Source organism: Osmia lignaria, chromosome 13 (genome assembly GCF_051020975.1).
Source record: "Osmia lignaria lignaria isolate PbOS001 chromosome 13, iyOsmLign1, whole genome shotgun sequence".
Lineage (NCBI taxonomy): Eukaryota > Metazoa > Arthropoda > Insecta > Hymenoptera > Megachilidae > Osmia > Osmia lignaria.
In genome coordinates this window covers 2344693-2369438 of record NC_135044.1, presented here as the reverse complement: position 1 = coordinate 2369438, position 24746 = coordinate 2344693, and the positions used below count along the sequence as shown (strand labels likewise).

Sequence of the window (24746 nt, the reverse complement as noted above, 5' to 3'; positions counted from 1 at the left end):
TGCGATCTTTTTAGCCGTCCCAAAGGTAGTCTGGAAAATTGCATAACAAAATAAAAGAGGAAAGAAAGAAAATAATCATCGGGTGCAATTTCATCTCGGCGGCAGGTTCACTAAAACAGATTTAGCCGGCGGACGGAAGATGGCGACGCATTGGCCGGCGTCAAGCGTCGTGCCGGTGGCAGTCGCAAGGACGACGCCGTCGCCGCCACGTGGGGAGCGAATTTGAATCGGCCGCCATCGGCTTTTCGTCGTTGGTTTAAAGACACGCAGGACAGTGTGTCACTCGGTTTAATCGTGACCACCGATCGCACCGTTTCAACTAAATTAATCCATCGTTGATCGTCATCCTCGGCTTTCGATCAAACTTCATTTTAAATCTCGCTGGTTCAAAATTACTTCCCCAAACAACGCGACGGTAGGAAAAAAGGGAAAACAGTGGCAAATGAAAGGAGGAGCGAGAGGGAGAGACTAGATCAGCGTTACGACGTCTAGTACGACGTCGAGCCGGCAGCTGCGGAGTAGGAGGAGGTTAGGAGGGAGAAAAATCGAGAAGGAAGCGGCAAGTGTCACGAAGGGACAGTTGTCAGTAAGTGGTGGACCGTTGAGCCGATTGGTCTTGTCAGTGGAGAGTCATTGTGAACAGTGGAAACAGTGTGAACACTCATCTTGTCGAAAGATTAAGAATAGCACCCAGTGATCGAGGGGAGATCTTGGTGCCGATCGTAGCCGGAAGTACGTTGACCTTGCTCCCAGGAGCGACCTTGGAAATTGGCGCCACTGTCGACCCCTTTGAACGGTTATCGAGTGTATCGACTTATTCGCATCGAACTTCAATCCGTTCGATCGGTCGATTTAAATTGTCCAGTGGACAGTGGAGGTTGGGTGCTTGTGAGTGAACGTTTGTGTCATTGTTTTCCACGCTCTACTGAGAAGAGGTTGAACGGTTTAGAGGGATAGCTTGACCACCTGCCCAGTTAAATGGAATGACTCAACATGCGGCCTAGGTAAGTCGAACACACATCAAAGGTCTTTCGTTTAGTTATCCGAGTGTAAACATACCGTTTAGCCGGTCTCTTGTTCCGTTTATTGTTTTTCTCTGTGTTCGTTCTACCCTACTTAATTCTTATGGAGACGGAGTTAACCTTTATTCGACAGGTAATATTTCATTCCAATTGGAATCTTGTGAACGTATGCGTGAAATTAGAAAAATATTTAACAAAGTATACTCAATTGGTATAACATTGAAGGTGAACGTACTTTGCGTGGAGGTTATAGTACGCATGTATATGTATAGTTAAGAACTTCGACTTAGATATGTTATTAATGTCAAAGGTAGTCTATGAATTATCATAAACTAATTCATAGATCATATACCATTGTGGCCTCCATTTAAGGTACATTCATAATCAACGTTTTATCAATTCTATATACATTAATGGTTTTTTTCCAATTTTGCATAACAAACTATTTTACAGTTCATTTATTTATTTTTAATTTTGAGCTAATCTTAGAATCCTCCGTACTTTTGTAACAAGACTATATTATTTTTTTTTTATAATGTTCTATAATATGTATTTGAATGATATCATTTTTAATGAGAAAATTAGAATTTTTTGTTTATCGCTGATAAGATATCAAATTTAGAGTAAAGGAAGATAACTATATTAGCATTAGTGAGCGATTGTAGATAGGTCTGAATATTAATGAGGACCACTGTATTTCTAATTATACAAAGTCGATATCAAATCTATGCTTATAAAATATCAATTTTGACAATTTCGATCGGATTGACAAGCCGAAGGGGGTGAAGGAGGGATAGATAAATCTGTAACTCGGTCGGGGGATCGAAGGGTCCGCTTGATTTCGCATTTTTTACATTTTCTCGCTGTGGATAGCGGATGGGAAGGTGCAATGTCTCGGAAAGTGGTTTCTTAGAGTGCAATTGCAGTGACGCATGTTACAGGTGCAAGAACTGTTCCACTAAGTAGGAGGTAGGGTTGGTAACGAGGTTTTAGCCCGTGAGAAATTGACGCTCGTATGTCTGCTGGAAAATCGGGTGCACAGGCGTAACTTGCCCTGTATTTACGCGCCACGATGAATGAAAGCAACGAAATGCTTTCTTTGTTCTGTTCGTTGATCTCGAAATTGCTTTCCATCAGGTGCTTATGGTGTTTGGTGCTATTGTATGTCATTAATTGTTTCATATTGCTCTATTAGATAATCCTGTTTAGAGAACTAATAGAGACTTAATTCGATAACATAAAAGTATCATAAATTAACACTCATTCTATATGCATTTGAAGCATAAAGTTTGTTGAAAATAACTTTGATCTCAGCCTATTGTATGCTAAGAAGAGAACCATATTAAATGGCACATCATCATAGCTAACATTTTCTCCCCACTTATTCAAACTTATACAAACTATTATTCGCAAACAATTTTAATAAAACATCCTCATCAGAAAATACCTGCAAGTCTAACTGCTAACCAAACCTCCTCGAAACTGACCTTAACCTCCTTATCAAGAACCCACTAAAAGTAACAACTCATCGTCTTCGAGCGAAAATGTACCCAGGTCAATACACTATGTACAAGATGCACAACAAACACAGCTCTGTATCCGGTCGATAAAAAGCAGCGACAGCCAGCATCACGGGTGTGGGGGGGGTGCATTACTCGGTGCGATATTAATCCTGCAGGGCGAAGAGCAAAGGTGACGTTCGCACTTGCCGTGTTTTCGGTCAAGCGACATAACTCAGTGGTGGTTGCTCTTTTTTTCTGGGTTCTTTCCATCTCTGGCCACCCTCCGAGCGTGTCGAACAGAGGTGGAAGACAGTGAAAGGGGGGATGGTAACAACGAGTGGACGTGGAAAGGGTGAAACACACGTGCCACGTGACGGCCGCGTGTTAATCCGCGCGGAGTGTATTTACGAGTCCGCTCGCATTCGGCGCACGTGTGCCGCGGCAGCTTTAACAGAAAGCTCGTAAGAGCAACGCGGAATACCGTGTTGCGCGTGTTGTTCTACATGGAATCGTAGATAAAATCTACGGACGTGTCGTTTCACCGCGTAGCTCCTTCGTTTCCCGCCGGTAAATGGCCGCCTGATCCATTTTCAGCCCCGCGGAGGATTCGTTTCGCTCAGGAATTTCGTGGCTTCCCTACACCCGTTTCTCGGCTGCTCGTTATCTTCAAATGATGGGTACTTCGTATCCAACCACTCCTCTTGGACATTCCTGTAAATTCGCGTTTGAATAATAATGCACGGCTTGGAAAGGGCCGACGTCACACGGGGGTTAATGAGAAATTTTATGGAGCTCATTTCATGTACTTTAAGGGACTCGTTTTGTTTAATGAATTCATTTCATTTTTCTTCTATATGAACATTTTTATGAAAAAGTGAAGGCTGCTGATAGCATGTTTTGTAACGGTGTAGTTCGCATAATTTTATTGGGTTGTATATCAAAGGGTTGATTTTGGAACATAGAAAGTCTGATATAAAAGTATTTCATTACTTAAACGTGTCATCAATATTTTTAATACAAAATGACTGATTATTAGTTACAATCGAACAGTTGTTATTAAGAATGAGACATACCCTATTAGGGTGGCTAATTATTAATAGAATTTCATAACAGAAAAGTATCACAAAATCGGATATTCGATCAAGTTTCAATACCCTTGATCAGAATGCATTTTGAGGTTTGCTTATATGAATTTCCAATTAGTTCACACTGCAAATTTCTCGAGCGGACACCACGTTAAATTCAACCTATCGAGCACCCTTTGAAATTAAAGTTTTATTCCAATTAAAATTGACCCAGATATCTCATGCTCTTGCCATACTTGTTGAATTAGAATCATCTAATCGGTGAAATAAAATTTTTCAAGAATAACTGGGTCTATAAGAACATAATTAATCACGAATATATGCCTGAATTCACTATTTTAATCAAAGGAATTGTACTTAGGAATAAAAAATTTTATCCAAACTTCAGTAATATCAATATGTATTTTGTTGTTTTATTTTATTATTACACCACGTTGATTTTAAATTGCAATGGGTAAATAATTGTGTTAAATGGAGGTTTTAGTTAATGATGATCATTAAACAGAAACTGGAATGAACATATCGATGAAAATGAATGCATGAAATATTAAACATACAAACGCTTTTACCCTTTAATTGATGATGTTACTTTTACCAGGAAACACTTTCCGTATAAATGTTTCATGTAGGATCGTTTTTATTATTCATCCTACAGTAAAAATATTTTTAGTTCTTTTTATCTTGACCTTTTGAGAGAAATGGCTATAAAATTATCTTCTTATCAGAAAATTTAATTAGCCAAATTTTATTTAAAATTTTTCAAAATAGAACAAATAAGTTGGCAGTCATTGTGTCAAGTTTTATTTTTAATTTTTTAATATTGCCGTCTATGTAATAGTGGTAGCAATGACTATCTTTTCAACGAGATCACATATCATAAATTTTGATATCATAAACGTGTGAAATAAAAGTAACTCACGGTTTTTCTCACTAAGGAACATGTAACCACTTCGCGTGCCACGATAAATTAAGTTGAAAGTGTGCAATCGAGGAAAACGATGTTGCTTGGATCGCAATAACCCATAACACTGTCTGGGTGATCACAAATAGAGCTGCTAACGTGGCATTTATTGCAAACCGTAGCTTTGAAAGTGAAGGTGGTTATTAACAGTAACACACTTGTCATTTTTCATCGCTAATCGAAGAATGATTTCTTCATTCAACTGAAATGCCTTTTCCTTCGTTCCACGTTGTTCTTGTCACGCGATACTGCTTATGGAAATTTTATTATCATCAGAGATTTCTATTCGTAAAAGCTTCTGTAGCCAGTAAAGCGATAATGTTGTTTAATGGTCGAATTAATATGGAATTTAATTAAAATTCTGTTAAAATGGAAATATCTGTGAGAAATAACGGTTGTTTCGTTTAGCGTGCAATGTTGTTCGCGGTATTATAAAGATGATAATGTAAAACACAATTATTATATTTACATACTGACGTTTCCTTTGGCAAATTTATTAATTATTGCTTTTGAACAGCCAGTTTTTCATTAGTCGTGGGTTTTATTGAAACTTCACTTGATTATAAAGAAAATTAATTTTATTATGGATTTCATAATAAAACAGAATTATTTTACTTATTTTAAGTACTAAAAAAGAAAATTGTTTTTTTAATTTATATTAAAATTGAAACAAAGTGAACGATCATGCGATCCCTTTATGAAAAACTCAGCTGATTGTACAAGCTTTAAAACATCTTATAATGAGCAGAGAAGGTAATTACTACAAAATTAAAGTACCTTAATGTGATAGAATTTTCTTCTCTTTGCCTTTTTCTGCTTGGCGAACTCGGTTGACTCTCGCTGCTTCCGTAATGAGATAATGAGACTGCATATACGTGTCTAATAGGAAAAAATAACTTCACAGGGTTCTGGTTAAAACGTAGGTGCTGTTAAACAAAAAGCTTTTAGTCGGTAGGGTTTTTGTTTTTTTCCTTTAAAGTAATATTTAATTAAACACGTAGTACACCCAGTTTATTGATAGTGTAATATTTGATTAGTTTAGTTAGAAAATATTTATCAACCCCAGGCTCCAAAAATCTGAATCCGGTCTGTAAATTAAATATGAAAAAAGAGAGCATATCTATAATCTAATGGCTACAAGAAATGCATAACACCTCGAGTGCTTAACATTCTTCGAGCGGAATAAAAAAATGACAAGCGCGTTACACGCTATAAATTCTCAATCACATTTCTCCAGCGAGCACCGGCTAATTTTAGAGTGTAACACCGTGTCGTAACTGGGAGGGTTGGCTGGCACAGTTGGTATGAAGTAAGGAAAAGGGAATGATAATTCTTCGCTCGAATAGTTGGCAGTTTTCCCTTGCTCGTTGTCAGACGTAACGCGTAACTCGCTCACGGCTCCGTTCTGCCTGAATTTGGAGCAACAAGCTTCGATCGATGAACCGAGTCGATGTTCCTCTTCCTTCCTATATTTGGATTATCGTCATACACCCGTAGCCGGCGTTAATGAATGGAGATTCATGAAAGAACACGCGCAGTGCAATGGCAATTAAAAGCGTCTCTTTTACATACGTTTCAGAAAGATATTTTAATTCTTATTTCTCCCATATATGAATTGTCTAATATTTTATTACAAAGTTATTTTATTCTAACAACTTGATAATATAATAATTTAGATTGTCAAAAATAAAAAATATATTGGATTTTATTAGAATTTTTCAATTTAAACTTTCGATTTGATATGTTACATTACAGTTCTTCATTTTTATAATTATTTGAGTATATTAAATTTATTTTATCGCTATTTTCTCATAGGAAGTCCACTTTGCTCCATACTGTACATATATAAATTCCTCGTACCGAAAGGGTTAATTATAGAAAATTGCAGTCATACCACATAATTTCGCTCTTCTCCTGTTTTATTTCAAGATTAAGCCTCTTGTTGCTTATTCAAAAATTGGTGACCTATACGTCACATAACACGTTCAATAATACCACGACGTATTTCCATGTGCCAGATTCATGATTTATCCTTCGCGAGACAGTCAGACGTTCTTTACGAGCCAAGGTACACGCTCGTTCATTCGTCAATACACGTGGGTCATTTCTGTCATGAATCTTTATGAGCGACGTTCTGTGATCGTTAAGATGATTTTAACCGTGAATCGCTGGAGGCACGTGGCCCTAAACGTCAGTTTATAGATAGCAATGTGCCAGCGGTGGCTTAAAGCTCTGCCTGATGCTGTTTCGTGACCGTCGTTGAATTATCGTCCTTACGAAACTGTCCATCGAGATTAAGCTTTCGTGTTCATTTCCTACCGATGAATCCAACAAAATTGCGACTTCCCTTCCTGTAATTTCGAAACTCCTCGCTTCCACGTTCAAGAAGATCTTAAAATTTCTTTCGTGAGCAGCATTCACGTCGTTGCTTCTTCCTCTTTTTATTTTTCATTTTTTGAATTTTGTTCTTTCATTGAAAAAGTTCTTTTAAGCGGAGTGACCCTTTTAAAATTGATTTGTTACAAAATAAAAGTTGAAGAGTATTAGTGCAGGAGATTCTTAGTTGCTCTAGTGACCCCGTAAGCAATGAAAATATTTCCCTCTTTTTTTGAAGAAATTTCCTGAAGTGGTTGCTGAAAATGAAATTCTTCTTTTAAATTCTTTCTCCGCATCGAATGTTAAAAATGAAGACGTTCAATTAAATATACAAGCTGTTTCTCGGAGACTTACTTCTGTCTGGTCGTAATCCCAGAGAGGTCTGTGACTCGGGTGCTCGCTTTTGGTACGGGAATAAATTTGTTTCTTTATTTTCTACCATTCGTCACTTCCTTGCGGGTCCTCGAGATTCCGCAGTCCACGTGTCACTGATCGCAAAAACTCGATGAAATACAAACCACCATCGTTCCCTTCCGTGTATACGATGATATACGATGCTGTTAATTAAAGCAGCGGGGGAAATTCGACAGGATACAAGGGGGAGTTAATGGTGGTACGTCAAGAAAAAAAGAATATACGACGCCGAACATTTCGCAAAATGATAGTCGTACGAAGTGTCAGATGTCTCTAGATGTCTACGAATTTATGATCTCTACGATTATAATGATTGTGTAAAGCGATTTATACTGGAATTAATTCAATGTACCTCCTTTTGTTGACTTCTCATCTCTAGTACGCATATTTTGTCTATGCTGGTTTTATCAAAACTTGCTTGAATTATTATTTTTCACACAAAATTAATTTTTAATTCACTATAAGGGCAGAAGTTCCTCGCCTTTGACAAGTAGTTAGAACGTGAAATTGGTATTAGCTATTGTCATTTCTGGTCAAAGAATAGTCAGAACTAGCTTCCTCGGTTCTTTAGCTTCTCTGGTACATCGCTTCATTAACGAGCACCTCTTCAGCGCCGTCGTCGACGTCGCCACTCGACTTCCTGTCTTAATTATTCCACCGCCACCCTGTACACGTGTCTCTGGATCTCATTCGAGGTTTTTCTGTTCTTTTAGTTCCGCTTTAGATCGTTTCTTAGGCCACTGGGTTAATAGAGTGTCGTCATTCGTCGACAATATCGCCAACAATGATGGCTTTTATACTTTAAGTTATCGTAGTTAGGTTCGTTAACAAGGAATTCAAATTTTATTCATTTATTATTCTTTCTTGCATTTTGTTCATTTAATTCATGATTTCTGTATATATACCTAATTATTTCATTGATAAATGATTTTTCGACTAATGTTTAGACATCACAACTGAATGTAATGTGTCGGTAAAGAAAAATAATGGGATAAGTAATTTTTCTCTGAAATAGCCGTTTTATAAGCTGTTCAGAATGTCGCTTAGTTCAATCTAGTTCCATCAAAGGTATAATATACGGGTGCGACGACCTTGCCAAACGGAAATCGAAATCCGCGGGCACGACCGTACACGTGGGAGGTTCGAAGCGTTACGCAAGGGCAGAATTCTCGATCATGATTCACGATCATCGGTTGCTGGCAAACGCCCACGTTCTCCTCTCGCCGACAAATGCAAATGCGTGTCACACTTTTGAAGTGAATTCCTCCTGTTCCACTAACCCCGACACGTGAGAAATCGCCTCTAACTCGATGTTGGAAAAGCGATGTATTTACATATCTACGTACAGGGTGACTGCACTATTTTCGAACAATTTCACTGCATATAAAAACAGTTGTATGAGATGAAAAGTTAAACAGAGGGTGGGCAAAAAAATGATTAGTTAGTTTCAAAAAATAATGTTTTGTTAACTTCGCAAAATAGATTCTTTTTATAACATCTTCTATAGGGTCTGTTAATGTTTCCGGTTGCAACATGGAAACTGCTCTAGTTTCTGGATGGGTAGTTTGTTTAAACTGTGGTATTGTCTGAGGCTTGTTAACACGCACACCCTGAAAGGTAGTCCAAAAAGAGAAATACAGTTGTAAATGTAGTTTCGTTTATTTTCTATTTAAAGAACCAAAGTATTTTGAAAATTTATCAAATGCAACAATTAATATAGAAAACATTATTTTTAGCTAAAATATTTTATTCGAATAATATTTATGATTAATTTTCTTCATAAATGTAATTAATATGACGGAACGTTTAATTTCAGATCACAATTGCTGATATTCATCCTGTTCTACGTGACGCGCGTCAACGCGGACTTCTTCAGCGAGAAGAAAGGTAAGTGTCAGTTCATTCAACGTTAATGGGCCGACTCGTGCGCCAGTGATTCAGAGATTCGAGGACCATTTGTCCCTTTCCACCCTTCCAGACGTCGTCTACTATGACGATCCAGGCTACGAAATTCTCAGGAGGGTCCTCCACCGGTCGAGGACTCCTCGAGAATATTCAGTAGGTTTTATTTTACCAATCTTTTTTCGCCAACTTCCAACGTTATCCGTTTTACGTGAGCAACGTTTCATTACAGAACGACTTGCGAATACAAGCTTGTAATAAGCTAAGAGAATTTTAAACTTTTCAAGTTTTACTTCAAAGATAGCTTTCGTTTCAGTTGCTTTTTTTTATTCGATGTCGAAATTCTTTCATTTTCTATTATTTTACAATCAAATTCTTTTACACTGTCGAAGAAATACTTCTACTTAGAATTTCTCGTTGATACATAATGCACATTGTTGAAATGGATTTAAACTATGAACGTTTTGTTTGCGTATTGATGGGCCTCTCGAATTCAGTTATAGCATAAATTTTTCTCCGTCCAATGTGGAAAGCATGGCGATCCCTTTTAAACGGGTGGACTTCTTTCTTATTTAAGGGAAATCCCTTGGAAAAACGAATCGTCCAGTCGGTTTCGATGAACCACCTGATCGAAGCGAATTTAACGTTAAGTTAGAATCCTTCCTCTTTACAAGCATTGTAACTGAGCCTATATTTAGTTAAAAATTTTAATAGCAATGGCATATCGAAATCGTAACAGAAAATATAAATTATTAATTAGAAAAATATTGTAAAAAGAATATATAGCATGTAAAATATTTCAAACAGCATTTATATACAGTGGCTGTAAAACTGTAACACAGAGTTACTAGTGCAAGCAGTAAACTCATGTTATGCTCGTCTACTTTCCTTATTTCTTGAAACTTTACGATTTTACTTGACGAGTATGAGATGGATAATGTAATATCCTTCTTTAACATGCTATTTTAATAATAAATTCAAACTGCACCATTTTTTCAAGAATTTTTATGTCTGTAATAAAAGAAATTGTACAAAACTTTATGAGAGCAAGCGTACGAAAAAGTTAATGGAAACATTTTTGTTTCATACATTATCAAATATTTTATTTCTTTATGATATCATAAGACGCGGAAGTTTCTTTGAGCTTGAGCAGATGTTATGCAAATCATTTCTGCAATATGATAAGAATTTTACTGAGATCGTGGACAATGTTTAATAAAAATTTTTATTACGAAGAGTAAAAGAATGTAAAGGAACACAGTTTTAAATGGTATTCAGTTCTTTCTACAATAAGCTACGCTATGTAAACATAAAATTCTTATAATTTCGTGCCACTGAATAATTCTCCCCCTTTTTTTTTATTTTTCATTAGTGAAGTAATATCGGAAACAGCGTTTAAAAAGAGACAGAGAGGGAGAATTCTTGAAGGAGGATTTTAATAAAAATCTTCTTGGTGCCGCGGTTACAAAGTCCCTAATATCTTGAAATGGGTTTATGATCATCAGCATATCTTTATTTCCTGCTTTTAAGAATTTCATAACCCAAAGAGTCGATTCTCAGATTCAGCAGATATTTCATTCGAACAAATCGTTTTTATACAGACTCTCATCTCATTTCCTATCTTCCGTATTATTCTGATTAGTCGTGTTAAGGCTGTCTCTGATGAAATAATTCAAAGAACTTATTATCTTTTATATATTAGGTATATACAATAGTTATTGTCTCCTTTATAAGATTTTGTTATATTTTCATATTATGTACAGTATAATTTTGTTGGCATTTCATTAATATTACGTCTTTATAAATGAAAGGAGAGTTCAACTTTAAATATCTGAAAATACGATTTCAGTAGATACGCTCTTACTTCGCAGAGGTGCTCGATTCGTCTTTCTTGAATCCCGAAGACAATTCGAAATCGATAATCCACGATCACGAGCGTAAGAAACATAGCGTTATCCGGAAGTCCGGAAGATTCAGTTGGCTCTCTTATCAGGGGCGGATGCAAAGAGGGCAGGCCGACTGTGCGGGGTTATAGCATAGGAAAACGAGGTGGAAAGGGACGAATAGCTCCCGTAGGATGCGAGATAACTCTCATCCCCATAGCCTCATTTGTATCCGCCATGCTTCTTCCACTTTCCACGGTGAACGGTTACTTTTTGCCCGGCTACATCGTCAATATTCAATGGTACCCCATTGGTCAGGCACGATTGCTATCTAAACATTAATTTCTTTTTTGTTCCAATCTGAATCGATAGTTGTAATCGTGCTTGTCTAAGCACAATGTTACTTTGAAACTTTCCTTTTTGCACTGTAATACAAGTTGAATTAAATTAGCATGCAGATTCCATCGCAACAGTAACTTCATAAAGGATATCGTAAAAGGACGAAGTTGGTAAAGGAATATAGAGGAACTTTTTGTTCCTAATTGTTGTTAGAAACAATTTGCCTTCACCAAAAGCATTCATTTTGAACATCATTTTAGTTTAGTATGTTCTTCTATGTGAGATTTGGAGACGTTGTTAGAGATAGAAAATGAAAATTTTCAGCAAACAGTTGCTTCAAATATTAATATTAGAAAATATTTTCTCTAAATTTTGACTTCATCCACTGATAGTATTTTGTATCCTATGTTCAGTTTTCAGTCTTTTTGAAATAAAATAGAATTTGCTATCTATATTTTAACAAAATGAATAAAATTCTAAGTGTCCAGTTTGTCCAGTAAGACCAGACAAGACAAGACAAGACAAGTAGAGCAATCTTCTTGTCTACACGTTCTATGGCTAAGAGTAACGTTTGTGTAAGATAGAAAGAATTTAATGGAAAAATAGAAGTGTAAGTCTTGAAAGGAATCAAAAGTCGTATATTTATTCATTAGTGTTTCGTTTATCTTTCTTTAAAATTGTTTCTATAATAAAAGAGAAAGAAGTATGTCAATGAGATTCAGGAATTGGGCAGTTCAACGAAACGGTGTATGTACGAAGTAGATAGATCTTTGTAGGAATATTATTGATACTGATTTATAGTTGTGAGAGTTTGATTGATTAGCATACAGTCGAATACATTACTGTCATTTTACAGTTACCAATTGACTACAGAAGTTTAGCATAAAGACAATTAATATTCTTCTTAATAACTGATTAAATTTATCGTGATAGATTTCTGACATGTATTCATATTTTTTACAACAATTTTTTATAAGGAATAGAATTTCATAATTTTTTGTGGAAGAATTTATAAATTAACCTTCTTTCATTTGCAAATATAAAACCGTCCACTAAATCATAAGCTTTAAGTCAGTGCTTCTCTAGTCTTGATCGCAAACACAAAGATCAGTACACATTTCCTTTGAATATTTGCTTCTTTCGACCCTCGACCTTTTTCACATTTTATTAGGTGTTAGGAAAAGTTCTTCAGCTTCTTGTTTCTTTTTATTTCAACTTTTAAGAGGAGTTTTACCTTGGAAACTTTTACATGTTATGGTAAAGACTTTCTTCCATTAAAATCTGCTAACATTATTCTATAGATATTTCCTAAAACTTACGAAACTCGCTCCAGTTCTCAGCTACTCTACCCTGAGCGAAGTTTAGCAGGAAAAGTCCCATTAAAAGCGTGCGAGGCAATTTGTACCTTTTCTACTGATGAGATATTGTCTGAAAATATATAACAGAACATTTTTTTTATGATTATTTCAATTCAAAAAGATTTGGAAATTTATAAAAATTAGGAAGAATGGAAAATGTGAATCGAATGGGGAAGGAATATTGAGCTTAATGTTATGGAAAATGGAGGAATGCCAGAAGCTGGGGAGGTGCACCAGAGCCGGCTGATAGTGTAATTCTTTAAAAAACAGATGAGACGTCGACTCGATTAAAATTTATGAGCAGAGGAAGGACCGGTTAAAAATCTGAAACGAGCTACCGAGGATAGTTTGTTTTCCCTGTTGAAAGGGGAATATCCGAGGATGCACGAAAATGATGCTCAGGAAATATGATTCCTCAGGATCGATGATGCTTTGATCAATTTTATCGGATCATTTTAAAAGTCTTCAGGGATTTTGTTCATAATCCTTGAAATTTTATATTTTTCGTTATATCTAAGAGAAGACTGTTGATAAAATTATATTTGGAAGTTCCATTTAACGTACATTATAAAATTATTAATTTTTTAATTGTAAGTGGTATTTTGGGAAGTAAACAATTTTTTGAAAATTTCCTATATGAGAAAAATAACTAATTTGCAATACCTTCTAATTGGTAGCTTAACAAATCTTTGCCCCAATCCTAATTTCTTTTTTGAATTATTAATTATGGGTTTAAGTACCACTCAGGCAAATATTTATCTTCTCAAAATCTATTTTCTGAACATAAAACACCATAAATTTCAATACTTATTTTTGACATGGCTTTTACAAAATCCTCATCTCCCACATTTGCCAATACATGATCTTACATCATGTAATAATATTTTTAGATACAATGGAGATCAGAATCAGTCGCGTTCCAGTAAAATGACGGTATTTTTGTTCCCCTCGTGGAGGACAAAAACTGTCGGTGTTAATTAATGTATGAGATGATGTTGAAAGAACGTTGCTCAGAATTCTAACTAAAAATAAGAACATGGGAGGGAGGAGAAGTGTCGCGTAAAGGCGGCACGATGAAACGTTTACGACTTGGCCACGAAATGGTTTGAATTTCTTTCCTTTTTTTATGTACGCCGGATGTGGGCGTCGATCGAAACTTGCATACTCCGTAATCGTGCTGGGGGTTCAATAATTTGGCATGACTCATCGTTCGGTCGTGGTTTAAGCTGGATTTACATGCGGTGTGTGTTGGATAATCGATTCCTCTCGCGGATTCCTGTTGCATTTTAATAGGCGCAAAAATGATGACACACTGCGGTTTCTCTTTAGTAAAACAGTTTGATGTTGTAACTGACAGTCATTGAACAGAATTCATTGTAATAGTGTCAGGTCGTTGCAATAGTTTTGGTAATGAAATTATTTCTTTCATTATAATTTCTTATAATAATTTTTTAATAAAAGTTAACACCGACGTGGCTAATCGTGGCTTATCATCTAACACTTTGGACTGATTGAGATGTTTCTAACTGTGAATACGTATCTTGCGCATTACTCACGCAAGATTAATTGGCGCGTGATGTGTAGATTATTGCAGTCTGTGCAACATACGTGGTTGAATAAATTTACGCGTTAATAGGAGGCCAGCGTTGATGCCAGAGGGAAATTAACGTTTAGTCAATGTCAGGATGTAACAACGTTGAGATACATAAATTTGTCAAAGTCCTTCTATGATCTAGGATTTGGTATGCGACAATAATTATTAATGAGAATTAATAACATTAATCGATTTTCATATCAGTGACAAATTTATCATTTTAAAGTAACTTTAACTCTTATCAAATTTACTAATGCTCTCATTATAAACAATTCAAAGTCCCAACACTAGATAAATAAATTTAATTTTTTACTATCATTTATTTTTTATTTGCTAATTTTATTAAAATGTAATAACTAAATGCATTTGTTACACTGAAATTTCGAATATATTGAGATAAATAGCATAAAGGTTCTAAGGAACAAAAAATTTCAATTTTCGCATAAATCATGCGTTAAAGTAGATAATCATGTTCCACCACGATTATCATGGGCGATATTAAATTCTTGGCAATTCCGGCTCAAAGGGTTTACTGGAGAACGAAAAAAAGTGCGAGCGAACCAACGAGAGTCACAGAGGGGTGTAAAAGGGGTTGTTAGGAAAAAAAGCGGTCTCGTTTTCGGACGAGTGTGCTCGTAAAACAGTCGTGGATATTCGTGAAATATCTCGTGCGAAATGAAACACATTGCCCGTTGCTTCTCTCCCACCATTTTCTTCGCGTTTATATCCGTTTTCGTCCTCTTCTTCCCACGTCCTGTCGTTCGGTCGTAGTTCGGACCATTTTCAGCAGTATTCGTCTATCAAGCTCACAATTAGACGATCGTCTATTTTCTTTTGTGGTCTCTTTATTTTCTATCATTTCAAGAATTTCTCTGTTACCTTTTGTTTTGTGATTTTCTATTTGAACGAAAAAACGAGGGAAGTATAAACTGAATTTATTTTTAGTTTCATATGAAAAAAAAAAGGATTTCGAAAATTATAAATTTTCCTTTTGGAAAGCCTACTTTGATCGCGAGTGTACCATTCTTACTCAGAGAAAGACATTGATTAGTACCTGCATCTTCTTTAGCTTCTTCTTATTCGATTCTTCATACTTCGCTCATTTTTCTACCTTCAATAAACAAGGAAGTTCAATAAAGCTAAGTCGCGTGGCAGCTTTCAATACCGAATGCTTTTAAGTGCCGAAGCTCAAGCATAAAGTTACCTTTCCCAGTCGCAGCTACTTTTCCTTTAGCCCGCAACAGCTACCCGTTTTAGTCATAGTCCTCTATTATTTCTTTTCTCTTCTCTCCAGCGGATTTCGTTCTCGCGCGACGGAGCTTTAATCCGATTTTACCGGCTGAAATTCCGGTATTTATTAATTTTCGTCGCGAAAAGCCAAGGCAGCTTGATAGCATGGCTCGCGGTTCGGACCAGAACGTATCTTTCCATGGTTGAAACGCACGCGATACTCCGAAAATGCGAATAATAATGAAGATTAAAGCGTGGCTCGTATGTGGAACACGCTTATGCGGTATTTCGCTGCTGCTGCAGTGGTATTTAATTCTTCATTAGCCTCTGCTATTGCGGCAGATTATTTTAAATTTGGAGACACGACAGTTTGAAATATTAGCTTGATACTTCTTAGGTAGACGATATCTTTTAACTGTCGCGTGAAAATTTTCGCGTTTTAGAATGAAACTGAAAATTCAGGTAATGCGAGACTTAAACACCTACATTATTTCTAATTATTCAAAGCAATTTGCAATTTTTAAAAATTATCGAACTTTTATTATATTTCTTGTGTTTATTAAATTCTAGTAACGAAATTGTGTATGTTACATAAATATTTGTAATGAGATATATAATGAGAGGGGCAAGTGAGTATAGATATATAGAGATGGAGTATGCGGAAATTGAAACGAAGCAAGAGGTAATATTTGACGATTTAGTAGATCAACATAAATTTTTAGCTGTAGATATGTATGTACAAGTAATTTCAGCGGGTATTTTCATCCCTTTAGGATTTTCATTCCATCGATCGATAACCAAAAAATAAGTACATTTCAAACAAAATATTTTTCAAAAATATTGTTTGAAAGTGTATTAAATTGACTGCTAAATTCGTGACTTTTGCATCTTTCACTCTCTGAAGAATTATTTATTGAAATTCAATAAATAATAATTTTCAGTCGAAATAAGCTCAATTCGAATCAATAATTTTTCATTTTTCAATTTTATTTCATATTTATTAAACTAAGGATGCAATATATTATACTGAATAATGGTCGAAAGATATCGTATGTTTGATTCGCCTCAAAGACATAATATTACGATATCAAGTGACACACGGCATCACAAAGTTCTTTGAGTCGAGTTCTGAAGAGCATAGAATGGGTTGAATGAACCCAACAGAAGGCACACGCTCGGGAATAAGTCGACTTTATTAAAATTTGTCGGTCCACCCGGAAGAAGCAAAGAAAGACAGAGAGGCAGAGAAGGGAAATTCGCGAAGAAGCCGGAACGAGGAGTGCTTTCTCACCTGCGGAATGAAACTCTCAGGTGACAAGCACCTGGTAACGAATAGTAGTTACTCTTCACCCGGAACAAAAGCATCGTAAACAAAACAGTGCCGGTGCTGTACGTATGTAGTACATACGGAGATGGTGGGTGCTTCAACGTGCTTCATACGTCTCCCTGTCGGTTTCATCCTCTGTACGTTCCTGTGCTTCACACTCGAAATCCAACCCCGGATGTTGTTCAATGAACGTGTGCTATGCTTCGTAAGCCCTGATTATTACCTTTGATATTCACCTGACCAGAATATCTTTTTCATAAATTCTTATGACTACTATATCATCCATATGTGGGTGACACGTGATACTCTTCTATGAAAAATAAAAAATTTGCAAATCTGAATAAACTATTCAGTGTTCACCTCAATAATTTTGTGTCTACCAGTCGTTGATTAGAAATGAATATTTCGGTAAAAGATAAAATCGAAAAGTCTCTTATTAGTTTTGAAGATATAGATTTTCCAATTTTTACCGAAGTCCTTTACGTCGAATAAGAAAACAATGTTAAGTATGTTTGTTTCATGAAATATCCTTTGACAAATGATTATTTTTCATCGCTGCAAAGTGCATTTTCACCGTTCGCTTTACTCACAGGGGAACACTGTTTATCTTTGCCTCTTGTGGGGCAAACTTTGAACTACCGTTCCCAGTCAGGGATATTACCGATGCAAATTGTTATCAGCCACTCGGGACGATACAGAGGAATGTGTTGTAGTCTTCTAAATTGCCTGACGATCTGTTGACAAACGTTTAAGTATAACCGATTTTCCTGTTACTTGTATTCTGAAGGAATTTCTTTTAACATATTTGAACCGGTTATTTTTGATAATTTTGAATAGTTCAATGAATTTCAATAGGATATTAGAAAATATTAAAAAATGCATTAAGTAATAATTACAAAATCTATATTTTTTACACAAATTAAATTAATGATAAATTAGAGCGAGATATAATATATTGCATAATCTTAAAAAACAAGAAGATGGGATAGCGTTTAGAATAATTATTCGATTATTCGAAGGCAAACATTATTCGCTGAGGCCGAGAACCGAATACGTGTGGTCCACCCGAAAGGCAGGTAAAAAAGAAAGGGACAAGTTTCAAGAAGTTCATTTTGCTTGAAATGTATCTGCCTGGTCAGCACCATAAACCTGATCCAGAGCTTATCTGAAGCCCTTAGGGTGGCCACCTGTCCGCTTTTATTCGACGTCGTTTCATTGGTTAGTCCATTGATGTCGAGATGAACGCTTCTTCCCGTCGAATATCTGCACATTTTGATCGTCCATTCAGGATTTTCAAGTCCTGACAAAACGAAGAAAACCATGTATAACAAAAAAAAAATACAAATCATAGAATTCAGCAATAGCATATTTTTATATTTCTGAAAACAGTTACAAGAACTTAAAATTTTGATAATTTAATAATTTTAATGTAACACGTGTCTTGGTAAAATTTCGGTAAATCTAGTGTTAGATAATGATTGATAACATGTTTTCTCAAATTATTATTTAACGTTTTCCACGTGTTATATCAGAGACAGCCTTTCATTTCTCACCTTCCATTTTTGCTTTTGCATATTGCACGGTCGTCGTACCTATCTCAGAAATATTTAAACGTCTTTCTTCGCCCGATGGATATTTCTTCTTTTTTTGGTGGCTGCCACGGAAACAGGTTTCTTGAACGCGAATTGAGAATACCGGTAAAAGAAATGAGAAAAAATAGGGACGACGAAAAAGGACGACATTCAATCAAGTATAAAATTATACTAATCAATTTTTCAACTATATACAGTTATTATCAAAGAAATATGATTATAATTAGTTAATTTTTTTAAAGTTTGTTAGAGATGTAATTGCTATTTCATTTACTCAGAAGGTAGAAAGGTGGAAGTAAATAAGGGAAGCAAGCTCATTTATTTTGATTACCTTTTATTCCTCGCTCAACGTCGTAAAGAGTTGTCTTCATTATGAGAAACTTTGCCCACTTATTTTCACACCGTGTGACACACATTTTTGGATAAAATTTGGCTGCAGAGTTACAATATTTTATTGTATTCGTTATAAAAATTAAGAATTTAAATAGTCGTCGAGTAAATTAAAATTTTTATTCTCATAATGAACATTTCGAAACAATTTTGTCATTGGATTGATTTTAGATCTATATCTCAGAACCCAAAATTACTGAATTCAGAAGGCGAATGAAAAATTATTAAATAAACTGAAAAGAAACCCAAGATTGTGTGTTCTAAATTAACAGCTGAGTTATTTCATGAATCTGCGAAGAAAAATACATCCTGATATCGTATATCGAGTTTTGAAAAGAATTGGATACAATGGTAGAGCAGATGATAGAAAAGCAAATTGAAAGAGAAAATTAATTTTTGCCAAAGAATTTATTTCGAAAGAAAATACTTGATGGAAAATCGTAATATTTCCAAACTAAAGCAAATTGTCAATATGCATACCTATATATATATAAAAGAAATATCGTCAAAATGCTGGACAGAATGGTAGTTCGAAAATCCCGTTGCCCCTAAAACGGATTAAGTCGTCGTCCTAAAAACAAACGTTACCCCGAAACATTTATAGAACATACTCGTTCGTCTTTAGAACGAATCCGGGACAGGTACAAGCGCGGAGAGCGTTTTTACGGGAAGCCAGGCTACATGCCCCAGGAAATCCACTTTTCCATGCTGCCAACCGAACAAACATCCTGCGCTCCCATCCTCAGAAGACGAAGCTCTCTGTATGTAGTGTCTGTCTCCCAACGAACGGGATGGTACCTGTTTGCTTTGGGTGTCTGCATACTACCACCACAAAATTCACCTCTTCCTTTTCCAACCCTTTTCATTCACATTCCTATAACCTTCCTTCGAGTTCCTTCTTCTGTCTGTTTCACTGTTTGGTTTATACCGATACTTCTCTCGTGGATTCCAATTCTGTCAAAGTACTTCGTAGTTGAATTGTTCCTTTAATAATTCAAAGAAAATCTAATTTGAAGTTGTTTCATTTTTTGGGAAGGATTATTTTTTATTAGCATAATTAATTTTAACTTTATTATATTTTAAACTCTTTTACTCTTATATCAATCTATTTTTTACTTTTTGCTCTTTGCGACTTCGTCATCGTCCAATTTTTTATGCTTACGTGATTCCTTTTTGTTGCGATTTTCATTCAGCTTTTGGTTTCTGGTTTCCACCAACCATCTACCCTTTGAGATTTCTGGCTACACTTCCAGCTAAGCCGTGTAATAACACTTCATTGTATGCAGACCACAGCCAGTAGAATACTCCTACGGCCAGATGTGTTTTGCTACTTTGAACGTGGCGTTTTAGGTGTTAAGGAGATCCTTGGCCAAGCTTTTAGTGTTGTTTTTGCAGGAATAGTTAACGTTTCCCCACAAACATTTTTAATTTATAAAAATTAAAAGATAAGCTACTTTTTAACACATTATACAAAGCCAGTTTCTGCTCTTTAGAAGATGATATTAATTTACTCTAAAAGAAAAAGAAAAACAATTGTCACTCGTTATTATTATTTATATTCATTTTGCCATAAATTGTTATATTTTTTTAGTTAATTTTATTGTGAGTAATATTGATGCTATTATTATATGTCAGCGTTTCGCAATATCTTTTAAAAAATGTTAGAAGACTCAAGTGCTATATTAAAGCTAGTTCTTCCATGAGAAATTCATCTCGTTCGTATTACTGCTCAAGATGTTTTCCTCTCTCACGAATTACGCCTTCCCAAGTGATCCTTTTTTTTGCAAATGTATTCCATCGTTGCACTCGTTTTCTTTTGCTTGGAGCGGCAGCTTCCTTCTGCTTAGCTTCCGACAGCTACTTATCCTCTAGGACTTTATGTCACAGTTGCAGCTGCACGATCTAATATTGTCCCGTACACATATACACTCTCGTAAATACGAATATGCACGATCTCGTATATTACCACGTTGGCGGACCTACTTACACTCGCCAGAGATAAATATGAAAAAGTAAGGTGAAAGGTGAAGAGTATTTTACTTCCTTGCTATAAAAAGCATAATCGCCGGAGTGAGATCCGCTTGTCGAGTTTCTATCGTATCAAGCACAATATAATGTTGAATAATGAATAAAAATAAAATAAGATTACATGTGTAAATTATTGTGATGATTCAATGCATTTATATAAATATTAAAATATTTGGCATGGAATTGGCATGGATTCGTTAGAAAAGTGGTTGTTCTATTTTTTGTATGCTCTATAATATCCTTTATTAATAATTAAACCATATATGATAGAAAAGCAGTATAATTACTCAAATGTACCTTTAATTGAACGTCTTTGCAGTACAAATAATGTTAAATTTATGATTTTATGCGTTCAAAGGATGCAACGACAGTAGCTAAAATTAACTCATACATTTCTATGATCCTTACGGTATAAAGGATTTACGGTCGCACAAGGAAACTCTATAAATTCCCAGTGCTTAACTCACAACAGACAGCCTGCAAATTAATCCACTCCCAACGTATCGTTTCCCAGGAATTAATTAAGTTATTCTATCCGTGCCGTTGTTATAAACCATACCGCCATTGTCTCCCAGAAATGTATTTCAATCCGTCGCGATGTTGCTCGTCGAAATTTGTTTTAATCCGTTGTTGAAAAGGGAAATTCGATGATCGTTATCGAGTCGCAAATTAACCGTGAAGGGTGTATCGCGGTAGCTGGCTAATTTCCTGGTGTTACACAGTACCAATTAAAACGATTTTCCGGCGTCGCGTTCTACGGGACAATAGTGTTTCCCTGCGGCCGTTTCCGGCCAAGCAATTTCCCGCGCGTCTGAAGAGAGAATTCAGCTGACACAATATGCAGCTGTTTGGAGGCCGGCCAAATGAAACCGAAAAATTACGGGCCAGACGAACACCGTGCCACCAATTCTCTCGTTGCGATAGGGAAAACGTGTTGCATCCAACACCTTTAATTCCACTTGACATGATACAACGTTACCTAATACATACAAATATTCACAAGGAATAAAAAGGAAGAGGTAAATACAAATGCTAACCCTAAAATACGCTGTAAGAGCCGCCACATCCACCAACCCATAAAGTACAATTTTAATAACATTTGTAATTAGTGAAAAATCATACAAGTTCCTTTTCTTATTTAAAGATTACTATAGTTGTACTTTTTATACAACAATAGTAATTTCGTAATTTCTTGAGAAAAAATGTAATCTATTGTAGTATTCAGGTGAACCAAAAGAGTTTTTGCTTTTGTGATATTTTTATCTTGACAATAAGATTTTACGAGAAGTTTGTGCTTGAAAATTATTCTCTCAAGATAAGACTGATTTCTTGTGCGAACTCGTATAGAGAAGCCAAAGGACAGTCTTGTAAGAACCCTAGCTGGAATCATGATAAGGAAAAGTTATCGAACTTCGAGAAATTATGATAAAGACCGGAACCTTAATGGGAATATTAACCTTCCAACTTCGATATCATTTAAGTAATGAATTACGACTGATTTTTTTAAAGAAACTAAACTACCTTGCCAGGATCATTATTTAAATTCTCGTTGGCTTAATACTGATCATAAAGCAGTTGATTTAACATATTTAAGAAATTTTCTTTTCTTCTTGTACGGTAAATTTATTTAAAAATATTATGTAAAATTTTGGTAAAACTGTTATTTTAATAAGTTTATTGTAAACTTTATTCTATTCTATTCCCTATTGTTTTTTTCTTTGGAAACAAATTTTCAAGTACTTTTCATAGTTTTACGATAAATAAGCTTGAAAATAAAAAAACAAGAATGAGAAAATTTGTCATTTAACTGAATAGAATCATACTCTCTGAATGGTATGTTGCATACATTCATACCTTCTGTATGATATCAAAACGAAATTGGTATGGAAAGGATAATTTGAAACCGTATATTGGGTTGGTTTAATAAAGCCATAGAAGTGAGGAAACAAAGCGATTATATCACTGTTCACCTGTAACTAACTAATCTTCTCTTTTTAATGCGGCTGACTTATGCTCGCTCTTTCTACTGCCTGCTCGTTATCTCTATTTCTACTACGTCCGATTATTCGCACCTTTACTACTGCATCACACAGTAAGCGTTTGCATTTAACGTTTATGTTTTGCCTTTAACAAACCAAATTGTGTTAAAATATTAATATAAAATTACTAACGATGCGATTAATTAATAATTAAATTTAAATCTCCAGTTTGGTATATTAAGCTGTTTTTTATTAATTATTCAATTATACAAAAATTGACGTGCTATTCAACAAGGATCTTCCTGATAATTAACGTGTTAATTAACACAATGCTAATTAATTAATCAATTACAATTATACAAAATAAAATTGCACTAGAGTGCCTACAATTAGTACTTTTAGTTTAAACCAAAGCTATTGCTAAAGACGAGAAGCTGAAGTTTTCAAAACCTGTTTTTTTATTTTTTATTCTTTTCCTTTTTTATACACGGAATACAAGAACACTCGATACTAAAACGAACGGGAAAGGAAGTTCTAATTCTCGTTCTTCTTCGTTTGCCGCGACGATTCTCAATCAGTTCGGAAGCAGAAGAGGAAGTTGGAAATGAATTCAACACTCGGCGTCAATTGTGTACACACGGTCGAAATGGAAAACGGCTCGACTGCCGCCGTCAGTCGTACGAAAAGCGATTCGTACGAAATTAACGGGATTCTACTTGAACGACGAACGAATAATGCCGAATCCACCGACAGAAGGATAATAACCGCGCAAAGACGAGAAAGCGAGATGGGAATCTCTCTTAATGGAGAAGACAGAACGAATAATCGGTACTGGCATCCCGCGTTAAGATCGTTGAAAATTTCGTCCCCTTGCTTCTGAATTATTCGAAACTCACCCAGCGTCACGCAAATGTACCGGCAATTTCCAGATATTTGATGTTAGAATCGAACGAATCGAGGGGAAAATTGGCTCGAGGAGCTTTGAAGATGTTGTCGAATTAAATATCGTTTATATTGCTGTCACGGTTCTGTCATTCCTCCTTTCATACCAATTAATTAACGATTTATTCTCCAGAAGTCTTTCGACTACTTAAAAAGAAATTTAATACGAAGTTTCGATGTCCACGTTGATATTAAGTACAAAATACAAAGAAGAAAAATCGATTTTTCCAATAATTTACCGTGTACGACCCTCTTAATTTCAGAAAGTGTAGAATTCTTTGGTGTATCCAAATTAAAATAACAAAAGGAACTCGCACTATTTCTGGTCGCCTCGTTTTTTTTATCCAAGTCGTTTCTCAGTTTAATTTTCTTGCGTCTATATCCAAATATCCCTGGGGCTGTTCCTTTCCTCCTTTCATGAACCACGACGAAAAGCAACCGCGAGCCACATCGGGAATAGAAATCCGATGACCTGACGGCGATGCGGCTCCCGTTCACCGAATATCCACGACTTCCCATGAAACCGGCGAGTTTTTCGCGTTCTTCGATTTTCTTGACAAAGGAATTGGGGAAACACACGGCTACTCTGATACTTTCGTATTCCGTGGACGTGCATCGTGCACAGATTCCAAGGAGCTTCGATACACCTGGGAGAATATGCAATCGTACATGATTCCCTTTTGCATCGAACCATCTCTTTCCCTCACCTACAAATTTTATCGTAAATTCCCTTAGCACTGCACGTATGGCGTACAAATAAATATATATTTCATAGTACAGGGTATTTTGAAAATTGAAACACTTTGGAAATAATTTGAAATG

General features: G+C 35.6%; 1 protein-coding gene across 5 annotated transcripts in view; it reads left to right on the top strand.

Annotated features, from left to right (window-relative positions):
- Nucleotides 1–195: 195 nt before the first annotated feature.
- The window catches only part of Mp (collagen XV/XVIII-type protein multiplexin), a 181324-nt gene continuing 156773 nt past the window's right edge, over nt 196–24746 (top strand). For all 5 annotated transcript variants that reach the window (XM_076691758.1, XM_034319125.2, XM_034319124.2 and 2 more), the window contains exons 1-2: nt 196–1004; nt 9177–9247. In XM_076691758.1, coding sequence (XP_076547873.1) covers nt 994–1004; nt 9177–9247 — 82 coding nt within the window. In that variant the 5' untranslated portion in view covers nt 196–993. The remainder of the gene's footprint in view (nt 1005–9176; nt 9248–24746) is intronic.